General features: G+C 53.6%; 1 protein-coding gene across 1 annotated transcript in view; it reads left to right on the forward strand.

The window, feature by feature from the left end:
• The window catches only part of CAND2 (cullin associated and neddylation dissociated 2 (putative)), a 44,085-nt gene that overhangs the window by 16,808 nt on the left and 14,630 nt on the right, over window positions 1–12,647 (forward strand). The window contains exons 6-11 of the mRNA XM_039477278.2: window positions 595–700; window positions 853–995; window positions 2,966–3,258; window positions 3,686–3,827; window positions 4,194–5,696; window positions 8,151–8,246. Coding sequence (XP_039333212.2) covers window positions 595–700; window positions 853–995; window positions 2,966–3,258; window positions 3,686–3,827; window positions 4,194–5,696; window positions 8,151–8,246 — 2,283 coding nt within the window. The remainder of the gene's footprint in view (window positions 1–594; window positions 701–852; window positions 996–2,965; window positions 3,259–3,685; window positions 3,828–4,193; window positions 5,697–8,150; window positions 8,247–12,647) is intronic.

Below are 12,647 nucleotides of genomic sequence, written 5' to 3' on the forward strand. Positions count from 1 at the left end.
TCTTTTTGAGATGGAGTCTCGTGTTTCCTCTGTCGGCTAGGCCAGAGTGCAGTGGCACGATCTGTGCTCACTGCAACCTCCACCTCCCAGGCTCTAGCGATTCTCCTGCCTCAGCCTCCCAGGTAGCTGGGATCAAAGGGGCACACCACCATGCACAGCTAATTTTTGGTTTTTTAGTAGACAGGGGGTTTCACCATGTTGCCCAGGTTGGTCTTGAACTCCTGACCTCAGGTGATCCACCTGCCTCAGCCTCCCAAAGTGCTGGGATTACAGGCATGAGCCACCGCGCCCAGCCCAAGCTGCTTATCTTTATCATATAATTCATCTTCACAAAATCTCTGCCCAGGAGGCATTGTTCTCCTTATTGTGAAGATCAGCCAGCTAAGGTCAGAGAAGTGTTGTGACCTGCCCATGGTCCCATAGCAGTTGGGTGGCAGAGTTAGGGCTAGAACCCACATCTGCTTGACACCGAAGCCTCTGAGTTGAATCTGTAGGGGTCAGAGCTGCAGGTACAGGGACAGGCTGAGTGCTGTGGGCTGCGGGAACTCTGGGAGAGTGTCTGGCTTGACTTCAGTGACTTACCTGGCCCTGCAGGGGCTCACCTGGACCGCCTGGTGCCCCTGGTAGAGGATTTCTGCAACCTGGATGATGATGAGCTCCGAGAGTCCTGCCTCCAGGCCTTTGAGGCCTTCTTGAGGAGGTATGTATGGTGGGGATGCCTGGAGATTCCTTTGGGAACTTGGTGGGGATGCTGGCCTCAAAGCAGTGAAATTTCGGGACTCCCATTGGGCTCTGACCCCCCACTCCCATTCTGCCTGGATCCAGCAAAACCTTCCTCATCCTGCCCTACAGGTGCCCCAAGGAAATGGGCCCTCACGTGCCAAACGTAACCAGCCTCTGCCTCCAGTACGTAAAACACGACCCCAACTACAACTACGACAGTGATGAAGATGAGGAGCAGATGGAGACGGAGGACAGTGAATTCAGTGAGCAAGGTTGGTGGATAGCCCATCATTGGGGTTGTAAGGTGGCGGTGAGCACAGCCTTCCCGAGATCCCCCAGCTAAAAATAGCAGTGACATTTGGTGTCCCCGTCCTGATGCCAGCCAGCTCTTCCTCAAGCTCCAGTCCCACCCGCTGTGACTGCACAGACCACAGTGATGATAGTAGTCATTGCTGTCGTTTATTGAGCATCTACTGGTCATGTTTACCCCCGTATTTCAGACAAGGATACAGACTGAGAAGAGAAGTGGCATAGCTGGGCCTTGGAGCCAGGTCCGTCAGACTCCCCCACCTCTGCACTGCCACTGTGTACCCTTTTATGAATAGCTTTCAGGAGATAGCTTTCGGGGTCTTTAACCCAGCAGAGGAAAGCTCTGATGGTGCAATGGCAGGTACTCACAGAGGAGCAAGATGTCTCAATGGGGGTGGACTCGACAGCTTCCTTCTTCCTGTGCCTGTGGTCCTGTCTGTCACTCAGACAGATTTCCAGGGCAGAGATGGAGACGATGGATTTAGAGCCTGATGGGGTACTTGGAATAAGAGGGGATGGTAGATGAGATTGGACAGGCTTGTGTGGGCCTTGAATGCCATGCCAGGGAGGTGGGACACTTGTCAGTAATAGGGAGCTAAGGATATGTATTCGTGGGTGGCCTCCTGTAGGGGTGACAGTGGTCCATCAGAGGGGATGGCTGCTGAGCTGCCCAGTGGCCGTGGCCCACTGTGGCTGTCCAGACACCGAAGTGGTCCTCAGAGCAGTATGGGCAGGGCTGTGTTGGGCTCTGAGCTTGTGCCTCGGGGCACTGCCAGGCAGGACTGTGCCCCTCTGAGCCTCCTGTGTGTCTCCACAGGTGATAGGGCTGGGCCTCGTGGGCCTGAATCTCAGTGCTGCCGTTCCTGGCTGTGTGGCCTGAGAGTCACCCCCTCTGAGCCTTAGTCTTGTCGTCTGTAAAATGGGGCTTGGCAGTACCTTCACTTCTGAGGTGATAGTAAAGACTGCACAAGCTCTTGACTTTCGGGGAGATTTTGGGGTAGAAAGTCACACAAACCCAGCATTTCCTCTTTATTAGTCCTGCCTGGAAGTCTTTGGAATTAGGACCTTCGAGAGGCGGGGATCAGGGGAGAGAAGAGGCCAAAGGGAGGCTCTGTCCCTTCTCCCTTCTGCAATCCCAGTAAATGAAATATCACATATCCAGACCTGATGCCAAAAGATGAGTTTTGTGCCCCAAATGGATTCTCCAAGTCTACACTGAAGACTTGGAAGTCCGTTTTTTCCCTGGTATGGTCCAGACAATTAAGGGTCTGGAGGCAGAGGAGGACCCTAGTCCAAGTATTTCCTTAACTTGGGGCAAGCCACTTCCTCTCTCTAAACCCGTTTCCTCGTCTCTATAATGGGGGAATAATCCTTGTCTCAAAAGGTGGTCAGAAAGCTAGAATGAGATTATGGGTTTGACGTGCTTAGCCCCATCCCTAGCACACAGTAGATGTCCATTAAAAGGTAGGGAATGGGCCGGGCGCGGTGGCTCACGCCTGTAATCCCAGCACTTTGGGAGGCCGAGGTGGGTGGATCACGAGGTCAAGAGATCGAGACCATCCTGGTCAACATGGCGAAACCCCGTCTCTACTAAAAATACAAAAAATTAGCTGGGCATGGTGGCGCGTGCCTGTAATCCCAGCTACTCAGGAGGCTGAGGCAGGAGAATTGCCTGAACCCAAGAGGCGGAGGTTGCGGTGAGCTGAGATCGCGCCATTGCACTCCAGCCTGGGTAAGAGCAAAACTCCATCTCAAAAAAAAAAAAAAAAAAAAAAAAAAGGTAGGGAATGTACCGCATAGGGTTTATGTAAATGCTGAGTATCAAAGGGTAAAGCACAGTGCCCAGCTCCCTGTCCTCCCCATCCCTTCTCCCCTGAGCCACAGACCTGTCCTGGGAGATGAGGGCTCCGCGTGTGTCTTGTTCCTGCTCCAGAAAGTGAGGACGAGTACAGCGATGACGATGACATGAGCTGGAAGGTGCGCCGGGCAGCGGCCAAGTGCATCACAGCCTTGATCGGCTCGAGGCCTGACCTGCTGCCCGATTTCCACTGCAACCTGGCGCCTGTGCTCATCCGCCGCTTCAAAGAACGCGAGGAGAATGTCAAGGCCGACGTCTTCACTGCTTATATTGTGCTGCTGCGGCAAACACGGCCCCCAAAGGGATGGCTGGAGGCCGTGGAGGAACCCACCCAGACCAGCAGCAACCTCCACATGCTACGTGGACAGGTGGGTGTGCCTTCACCTCCACCCCTACCCCTACGCCTGATTTGCCCACCCAGCCGCTCACGGTTCGTGTCTCTGGACTTGGAAACTCACCTGGGGAGAACGTCCAGCTGTGGAAGGGAAGGGGTCCCCGGGGTGGGGGGCGGGGACAGCCAAGCTTCTGGAGTGTAGTGACAGCCAGTCTGCCTGGGTGACCTTGAGCAAGTTGCTTGGTCTCTATGTACCTGTAAATGGATGCAGGAAATTTGCCTACCCCTCAAGGGTCTGTGTGTGGTCACAAACGCCCATCACAGAGGGAGGAACGAGTGCTTGGGAGATACAGTCTCAGTGCCAACATCCTCCCCGGGGATGTGGCAAAGCCTCCTGGGAGTGGGCAAGTGGGGAGGTTTCCTGGGTGGTCCCTGACCTTGACCACCCCTCCTACCCACAGGTGCCCCTTGTGGTCAAGGCTCTGCAGCGGCAGCTTAAAGATCGGAGCACCAGAGCACGCCAGGGCTGCTTTAGCCTCCTCACCGAGCTGGCGGGCGTCCTCCCCGGCAGCCTGGCCGAGCACATGCCAGTGCTGGTATCAGGTAGGCTGGACCGACCACAACCAGGTATCTCCTGTTCTGGGCCACTTCCAGAACCCAGACCCCACCTCTGAGTTGAGCCCCTAATTCCTGCGAGTCTGGGACCCAGTCCCAGGCTCAGTCCCTGATCAGGAGTCTCCGTTGGCCTCCCACTACCAGCAGTGAGAACAAGGCTGGTTCCGGTGAGTTCCCTGGCCATGTTTCCCTCAGCCCTGGCCACTGGTCGGTGCTGACTTCTTGGCAACTTCTGCAGAAGATTTAGGCGCTTCAGTTCAGCTCAGGCACCTGTAGGTACTCCAGCCTTGCTTCCAGGGAGGGCCATGTTGTATCAGAGTTGGTGGCCTCGTAACCCTTGCACTCACACTGCAGGCATCGTCTTCTCACTGGCCGACCGCTCCAGCTCCTCCACCATCCGGATGGACGGCCTGGCCTTCCTGCAAGGGCTGCTGGGCACCGAGCCAGCTGAGGCCTTCCACTCACACCTGCCCACCCTCCTGCCACCTGTGATAGCCTGCGTGGCCGACCCTTTCTACAAGATTGCAGCTGAGGCCCTGCTGGTGCTACAGGAGCTGGTGCGGGCCCTGTGGCCTCTGGACAGGCCTCGGACACTGGATCCTAAGCCATATATTGGAGAGATGTCTGCGGCCACCCTGGCAAGACTCCGTGCCACTGACCTGGACCAGGAGGTGAAGGAGCGGGCCATCTTCTGCATGGGCCATCTTGTAGGCCACCTGGGTGACTGGCTCGAGGGCGACCTGGAGCCCACGTTACTGCTCCTCCTGGACCGCCTGCGGAATGAGATCACCCGGCTGCCCGCCGTCAAGGCGCTGACGCTGGTGGCCATATCCCCACTGCGGCTTGACCTGAAGCCCATCCTGGCGGAGGCACTGCCCATTCTGGCCTCATTCCTGCGTAAGAACCAGCGGGCTTTGCGGCTGGCCACGCTGGCAGCCCTGGATGCCCTGGCCCAGAGCCAGGGCCTCAGCCTCCCGCCATCTGCCATGCAGGCCGTGCTGGCTGAGCTGCCTGCCCTGGTCAATGAGAGTGACATGCATGTGGCCCAGCTGGCTGTGGACTTCCTTGCCACGGTGACCCAGGCCCAGCCGGCCTCTTTGGTGAAGGTCAGCGGCCCTGTGCTCTCAGAGCTGCTGCGGCTGCTGCGTTCGCCCCTGTTGCCAGCTGGGGTACTGGCAGCCGCTGAAGGTTTCCTGCAGGCCTTGGTGGGGACCCGTCCCCCGTGTGTGGACTATGCCAAACTCATCAGCCTGCTCACTGCACCTGTTTATGACCAGGCTGTGGACGGTGGGCCGGGCCTGCACAAACAGGTATTCCACTCACTCGCCCGGTGTGTGGCAGCCCTCTCAGCTGCCTGTCCCCAAGAGGCGGCAAGCACAGCCAGCCGCCTGGTCTGTGATGCCAGGTCGCCCCACTCCAGCACGGGGGTTAAGGTCCTGGCTTTCCTGTCGCTGGCCGAGGTGGGTCAGGTGGCCGGGCCAGGCCCCCAGCGGGAGCTGAAGGCAGTGCTCCTAGAAGCCTTGGGGTCGCCCAGTGAGGACGTGAGGGCTGCAGCCTCCTATGCACTGGGCCGCGTGGGTGCTGGCAACCTGCCTGACTTCCTGCCCTTCCTGCTGGAGCAGATTGAGGCTGAGCCCCGACGACAGTACCTGCTGCTGCACTCACTCAGAGAGGCCCTGGGGGCCGCCCAACCTGACAGCCTGAAGCCCTACGTCGAGGACATCTGGGCCCTGCTGTTCCAGCGCTGCGAGGGTGCCGAGGAAGGCACCCGGGGGGTGGTAGCCGAGTGCATTGGGAAGCTGGTCCTTGTGAACCCTCCGTTCCTTCTGCCCCGTTTCCGGAAGCAGCTTGCTGCAGGTAGGCACACACATGTGGGCAAGGCGGCCCAGCTGGGAGGTGGGCAGTTTGCCCCTGAGCATCTAAGCAGCTGGGGAAGAGTGAGCTATTTCAAGTCATTGGGTACAATAGTCACAGTATCTATGTGACAGAGGCAAGGAAGCCACAGAGGAACACACAGCGATACCTGAGACTTAACAGCTTTCTCCTGTGGGAACCTGTGGTATAGAAGGGACAGAGTTCTTGATAAGTCCCTACAACAAATACACTTAAAAATGTCATGATATTGGCTGGGCATGGTGGCTTATGTCTGTAATCCCAGCACTTAAGGAGGCTGAAGTGGGTGGATCACTGGAGCCCAGGAGTTTGAGATCAGCCTTGGCAATACGGTGAGATCCTACCTCTACCAAAAAAAAAAAGTCTCATGATCACAACTTTGTAATCATTGATGTGGACAGTAGCTTAGTGCTCCACACAGAGGTCAACAAAAGCAGTCTTCTGAGCAGCCATAGACTGCAGCCTGCAGAGGGTCAGCTCTTTGGGGCTAGCTTGAGCCAAGAGCAGATATCAGTATAGAGTGGGACAGGCTGAAATGCCCCTGGGGCTTGGAGAGGGCTAGGCAAGAACCAGGAGAGGCAGGTGTTCTGGCTTGTCATGTTTTGGCATACCAGGTACCCAGGAGGTAGAAAGCAGGCAGGTGGGGTCGTGGGATTCCTGGGAAAGTGAGAGCCCCCAGAATGAAAGGCCAATGGGCTTTGAGCTGGGCAGATGGCCCCTTATAGGACCAGTAAATGTTCTGGTTGACAGAACACAGGTACAGTGCTTGGTACGCTGTGTGGTACCTACAGTAATTAATATTGAGTAAATCGAGAGCTGCTGTTGTTACTAGGTATATTAGTGATTTCAGTTAAGGCCTTCTTGGGTGCTAGGTTCATAAGAAGCAGTTGTCTGGCCCATGATGGTGGATGGAAAAACTTTTTTTTTTTTTTTTTTTTTTTTGAGACAGAGTTTCGCTCTTGCTACCCAGGCTGGAGTGCAATGGCGCGATCTCGGCTCACCGCAACCTCCGCCTCCTGGGTTCAGGCAATTCTCCTGCCTCAGCCTCCTGAGTAGCTGGGATTACAGGCACGCGCCACCATGCCCAGCTAATTTTTTGTATTTTTAGTAGAGACGGGGTTTCACCATGTTGACCAGGATGGTCTCGATCTCTCGACCTCGTGATCCACCCACCTCGGCCTCCCAAAGTGCTGGGATTACAGGCTTGAGCCACCGCGCCCGGCCTGAGAGACGAGTCTTAAGATACGGGGGAGCCCTGCTTTGCCTAAACACCGATTTGTTTCTGTCCCGCGCACTCTGTTGAATCAGCTACCCGGTCGCGTTTCCTTTTTACCACCAGCTGTTCGGCATCTGAGAGCCAGATGTGTGGCCTGCTTCTAGCAGGTTCCTGAGGCTTCCTCGGTGATGCTCTCTGGGTCCTCCTAGTCTCACCTCCCTGCCTTCAGTGGTCCTTGGCCTTGTTCTTGCTTCCAGTTCACTTAATCTTTTTCTATTGTGTCTTCATCAGCACCCCCCACATCCTCCTGGGAGCCAGTCAGTCTGGCGAGTGAAAGAGGGAAAAAGACTAAAATTCTGAATTCAGTAACCCTGCCCTTCATTCATGCCTTAGCACCCAACTGTAAACTTTCCCTCGAGGCTGAACCTAAGGCCTGTGTGGTGGAAACACCTTAGCCCCTTCAGGCAGTGTGCTGGGGGTTGGGTGGGGGCACCAGGGGTGAGCCACTGAGGAGAGATTCAGAGGCAGGTGGGGGCATCGGCCCATTTGTTTCCTTCATAAAGGGAATGTTACTCCCCTTCTTTATTCTGCTCCTCTACCCAGAAAGGAAACTAGTAAGTGAGCTCTCCATGACCGAGCTCAGAGATGATCTTAGTTCTGTTGGGTCCCCCTGGCTGCCAACTAAAACACAGGCCCAGGAAGAGGGGCCTGGCCAGGAATTCTGGATCTGCTGTGTGGCCTGAGAAATGAAGTTACCCTCTCTGAGACTCTTTCCTCATGTGACAAAGAGATGATTTTTATTGGTGATTTTAATGGCATGTTCTCACTATTTTTATTTATTAATTAATAGGATCAGTATTAGGACTAATTGAGATAACGTGTCTGAAAAATCTCATGCAGTCCCAAGGCCTGAGGGAGGGTCTCTGTTGGAGCAGTTCCTGTCCCGGTTATTGGCTCCGTTTGCAGCCTGCGGTGTGGTTACCTGAGCACTGGCACCCTGACTGTTTGAGCTGCCTCGGGAAGAATTGAGGGGAGATTCAAGGCTGCCAAGGGAAATGGTAGAATCTGCTTTCCCAGCGTTGGGGAGAGGGTACAGTTCTGTCTTCCAGGGAGGCAGGGGGAGGAACCTCAGCGCCTTCTGACGTGTGGGCATCCAGGATTGGACCCCGCCCCTCACCGTGTCACTTCTTCTTGTATTGCAGGTCGGCCCCACACCCGGAGCACCGTCATCACAGCCCTCAAGTTCCTTATTTCGGACCAGCCCCATCCCATTGACCCCCTGCTGAAGAGCTTCATCGGTGAGCACCTCCCTCCTGCCCCTCCGCCTCGTTGAGTTGCCCCCACCCAGTCCTTGAGCTTGGGCTGATGATTCCTACCCAAAAGCCAAGGGCAGTGGGAGACATGCCCAAGATGGACAGTGGGGCCTGGCCTCCAGTGAAAAGGCCTGGGTTCATATCCCTGCCTTTCTACTGCCACTGAATCACAGGTGGGCCTGGCATGCCCCATCGAAGCTCTAAGCCTCACTTTCCTCATCTGCCAAATGGGCATGAGAAACTTTTATTATCTGCATCTTCTAGAGTTGTCCTGGAGGCCCATGGGCTACTGAGCAAGAAGATGCTTCATAAACGCACAGATTCTTGGGAATGGAAAACCACTATCCTCTCACATGCCTTAGCTTTTGTGGGCCCCAAAGTGGGGCAGGGAAGAGCAGCCCCCCCCCCCCCCCCCCCCAGATGGCCTTCCGTCTGAGGAGCCTTCTGGCCTGAGGAGCCTTCACTGGCAGAAGAGGAACTGAGACCTCCCTCTGGGGCTCAGCAGGACTACCGGGTTTTTCCTAGGAAGGCTTAGCCCTCACCCCTTCAGAGCTTGAAGTCTGCAGCCTGGGCCGCACTGGGGTCTAGGCCCACATCTAGGCGGGCAGCCCAGTAGAGCTCACCAGCCCCAGGTTCAAATCCTGGCCCTGCCATTCCCTGGGTATGTGAGTGTGAACACGTCTTCTCATCCTCAGTTATAAAATGAGGGTACTGGTCCAGGTAGGGTGGCTCACGCCTGTAATCCAGCACTTTGGGAGGCCAAGGCAGGTGGATTGCCTTAGGAGTTCAGGACCAGCCTGACCAACATGGTGAAAACCCGTCTTTACTAAAAATATAAAAATTAGCTGGGCATGGTGGCAGGTGCCTATAATCCCAGCTACTCTAGAGGCTTAGCCACGAGAATCACTTGAACCCCAGAGGCAGAGGTTGCAGTGAGCTGCGATTGCATCATTGTACTCTACTCTGGGCGACAAGAGTGAAGCTCCGTCTCAAAAAAAAAATGGGGGTGCTGATCCCCGTCTGCTAGGGGCCTGTTATTTGGGACCAAGGGGTCAGACCACATTCTGCACTGGAGAACATGTCATCAGCAGCAACTTCGTCCCTTGCCCTAATGCAGTGGGCAGTGCCTACCCCCCCGGCCTCATTTCCTCCACTGTGATGGAGCTGCCCTTGGCTGACACCACCGGTGACCTTCACCTAGGGGTTCTGGTTTACGTTAGAACGTTTGAACTGGTTTTTGAGCTCTCGCTGTGTATCAGGCACACTTGGCCCTTTAATAAACCTCCTCACAGTGGATCCTCACAGCCCCCTGAATGGTAGGTAGCACTGGCCCATTTTACAGATGAGGAAACTAACTCTCAGAGTAGGGATGTGAACTTGGGTCTTGCCAGTGCCCCACAGCTGTGTTCTCACAGAGAACATGGAACCTCGGAGCCCATGCAGCACCATCAAAAGGGGCCTAGAGCCGGGCGCGGTGGCTCAAGCCTGTAATCCCAGCACTTTGGGAGGCCGAGGCGGGTGGATCACAAGGTCAAGAGATCAAGACCGTCATGGTCAATATGGTGAAACCCCGTCTCTACTAAAAATACAAAAAAAAAAGTAGCTGGGCATGGTGGCATATGCCTGTAATCCGAGCTACTCAGGAGGCTGAGGCAGGAGAATTGCCTGAACCCAGGAGGCGGAGGTTGCAGTGAACCAAGATCGTGCCATTGCACTCCAGCCTGGGTAACAAGAGCGAAACTCCGTCTCAAAAAAAAAAAAAAAAAAAAAAAAAAAAGGGGCCTAGAAGTCGCACTGGCTCTGAGCTTGCATCCTGCTCTGCTGGGAGCCTTCCTGCCCTTCCCAGTGCATCGCACCAGGGGCACGTGGAGGCAGCTTCTTCCCTGGCTGGCGATGGTGACTTTCATCACTCAGTTCAGGTCGATACTGCCAGGGTTTCTCCCCACTCTAAAGTCACTTTTTTCCTTTGAAACGAATATGAAGTGTTTTTTTTTTTTTTTTTTTTTTTTTTGAGACGGAGTTTCGCTCTTGTTGCCCAGGCTGGAGTGCAATGGCGCGATCTCGGCTCACTGCAACCTCCGCCTCCTGGGTTCAGGCAATTCTCCTGCCTCAGCCTCCTGAGTAGCTGGGATTACAGGCACGTGCCACCATGCCCAGCTAATTTTTTGCACCTTTAGTAGAGACGGGGTTTCACCATGTTGACCAGGATGGTCTCGGATCTCTCAACCTCGTGATCCACCCGCCTCGGCCTCCCAAAGTGCTGGGATTACAGGCTTGAGCCACCGCGCCCGGCCATATGAAGTTTTGAGTACGTAAAATAAGTGTTTTATATAAACATGCTTGTTCTCATCCATTTTTTTGCCCATTAGGTTTAACATCATGGCTGTTTCTTGTCTGAGTCAATGATTACTGTGATATTTGCCAAGTGGCGACTTTCTAGTTCCATTGTTCTTTCCATAGTTATAAGCTTGCTTCTACTGTCGGGAAGAACTTTTTCTTCTCTCCCATTTATTTATTCATCAATTTATTTGTCATTAGAGACTCATGGCTTCTTCCCACTTCATTCCATGGGTTATAACCTATTGCTCTTTAATTTTGATGCTCAAGATTATCTCAGATTTAGCCATTGGGAGCCCTTCAAGCTGGTTTCTATTTTCTAGTGACATGTTTCCATCATTTTTTTTTTTTTTTTTTTTTTTTTTTTTTTTTTTGAGAGACAGTCTCACTCTGTCACCCAGGCTGAAAGGCAGTGGCACAATCATACCTAACTGCAACCCTTGCCTCCCAGGCTCAAGCAATCCTCCCACCTGAGCCTCCCAAGTAGCTGGGACTACAGGTGTGCGCCACCTCACCTGGCTGATTTTTAAAATTGTTTACAGAAACAAGGTTTTGCCGTGTTGCCCAGGCTGGTCTCGAACTCCTGGGCTTAACTGATCCACCCACCTTGGCCTCCCAAAATGCTGGGATTCCAGGCATGCGCCCCCGCACCCAGCCTCCATTATTCTCTGTGTATCTTGCTTTTGGCATAATGAGATGCTCCAGATTCATCCCGAACCTTTCCTGCCCAAGTCCTGGAATCAGCCATTTCTCCAAGGAGTCCTGCTTCCTTTTAGTGGAGAATGGTATTTAGAATCCAAGATCTGGACACAGTAGATGTGCCTGTTGCTATTGGGGCATCATTGCTTCTAGGCCCTCTGAGCAGACAGAACTAGGAAATATATGTCGATACGCAGACACAAATGCCATGTGTACATGTGCTTCCAGATGCACATTCATGTACATCTTTCTCCCGCGCTCCTTCCCCACTGCCTCTTTCTCTTCCCTCTTTTCTCCCTACCTACCCACCTATCTTGAAAACCTTGAGTTCATAGCTGCTTCCTGTTGCTCTCCAGCCCCCTTCCATACCTGTAACTCCCTTCCCTCACAGTGAGAAACCCAGCTCCCATTATCTACAAGACATTTTTTTTTTTTTTTTTGAGACGGAGTTTCGCTCTTGTTACCCAGGCTGGAGTGCAATGGCATGATCTCGGCTCACCGCAACCTCTGCCTCCTGGGTTCAGGCAATTCTCCTGCCTCAGCCTCCTGAGTAGCAGGGATTACAGGCATGTGCCACCATGCCCAGCTAATTTTTTGTATTTTTAGTAGCGACGGGGTTTCACCATGTTGACCAGGATGGTCTCGATCTCTTGACCTTGTGATCCACCCGCCTCGGCCTCCCAAAGTGCTGGGATTACAGGCTTGAGCCACCATGCCTGGCCAAGACATTTATTTTCTTAATCCTGAAATACACAGAAAGTAGTCAGAATTGCTGACTCTTATCTCTGTGAAAATTAACATTCATGTGTGTTTTTTGTCATTCTCTAGAGGGCATCCAGTCAAAATACTCTGGAAGTGGCTGGGGTTGTTTTCTCCTTCATAACCTGGGTGGTTATGTGGATCATTATAGTTTTTGTGTTTTTTTGAGGACAGGCATAGTGGTTCATGCCTGCAATCACAGCACTTTGGGAGGCTGAGGTGGGAGGATCACTTGAGGTCAGGAGTTTGAGACCACCTTGGCAAAACCCCATCTCTACCAAAAAATACAAAAATTAGCTGGGCGTGGTGGCACACACCTGTAATCCCAGCTACCTGGGAGGCTGCATCGCTTAAACCCGGGAGGCGGAGGTTGCAGTGAGCTGAGATTGTGCCACTGCACTCCAGCCTGGGCGACAAAGCGAGACTGTCTCAAAACACAAAACAGATAAATACAGTTTTTTGCGTTTCGGTTTTATTTTCAGGGATTCCCTATCCTTGATTATATTTCTTTATTAAGTTTATAAAACATTAACAATTCTAAAATGTTTAAACTATGATGGCCAGGCATAGTGGCTCATGCCTATAATCCCA

The sequence above is a fragment of the Saimiri boliviensis genome, chromosome 8 (assembly GCF_048565385.1).
Source record: "Saimiri boliviensis isolate mSaiBol1 chromosome 8, mSaiBol1.pri, whole genome shotgun sequence".
NCBI lineage: Eukaryota > Metazoa > Chordata > Mammalia > Primates > Cebidae > Saimiri > Saimiri boliviensis.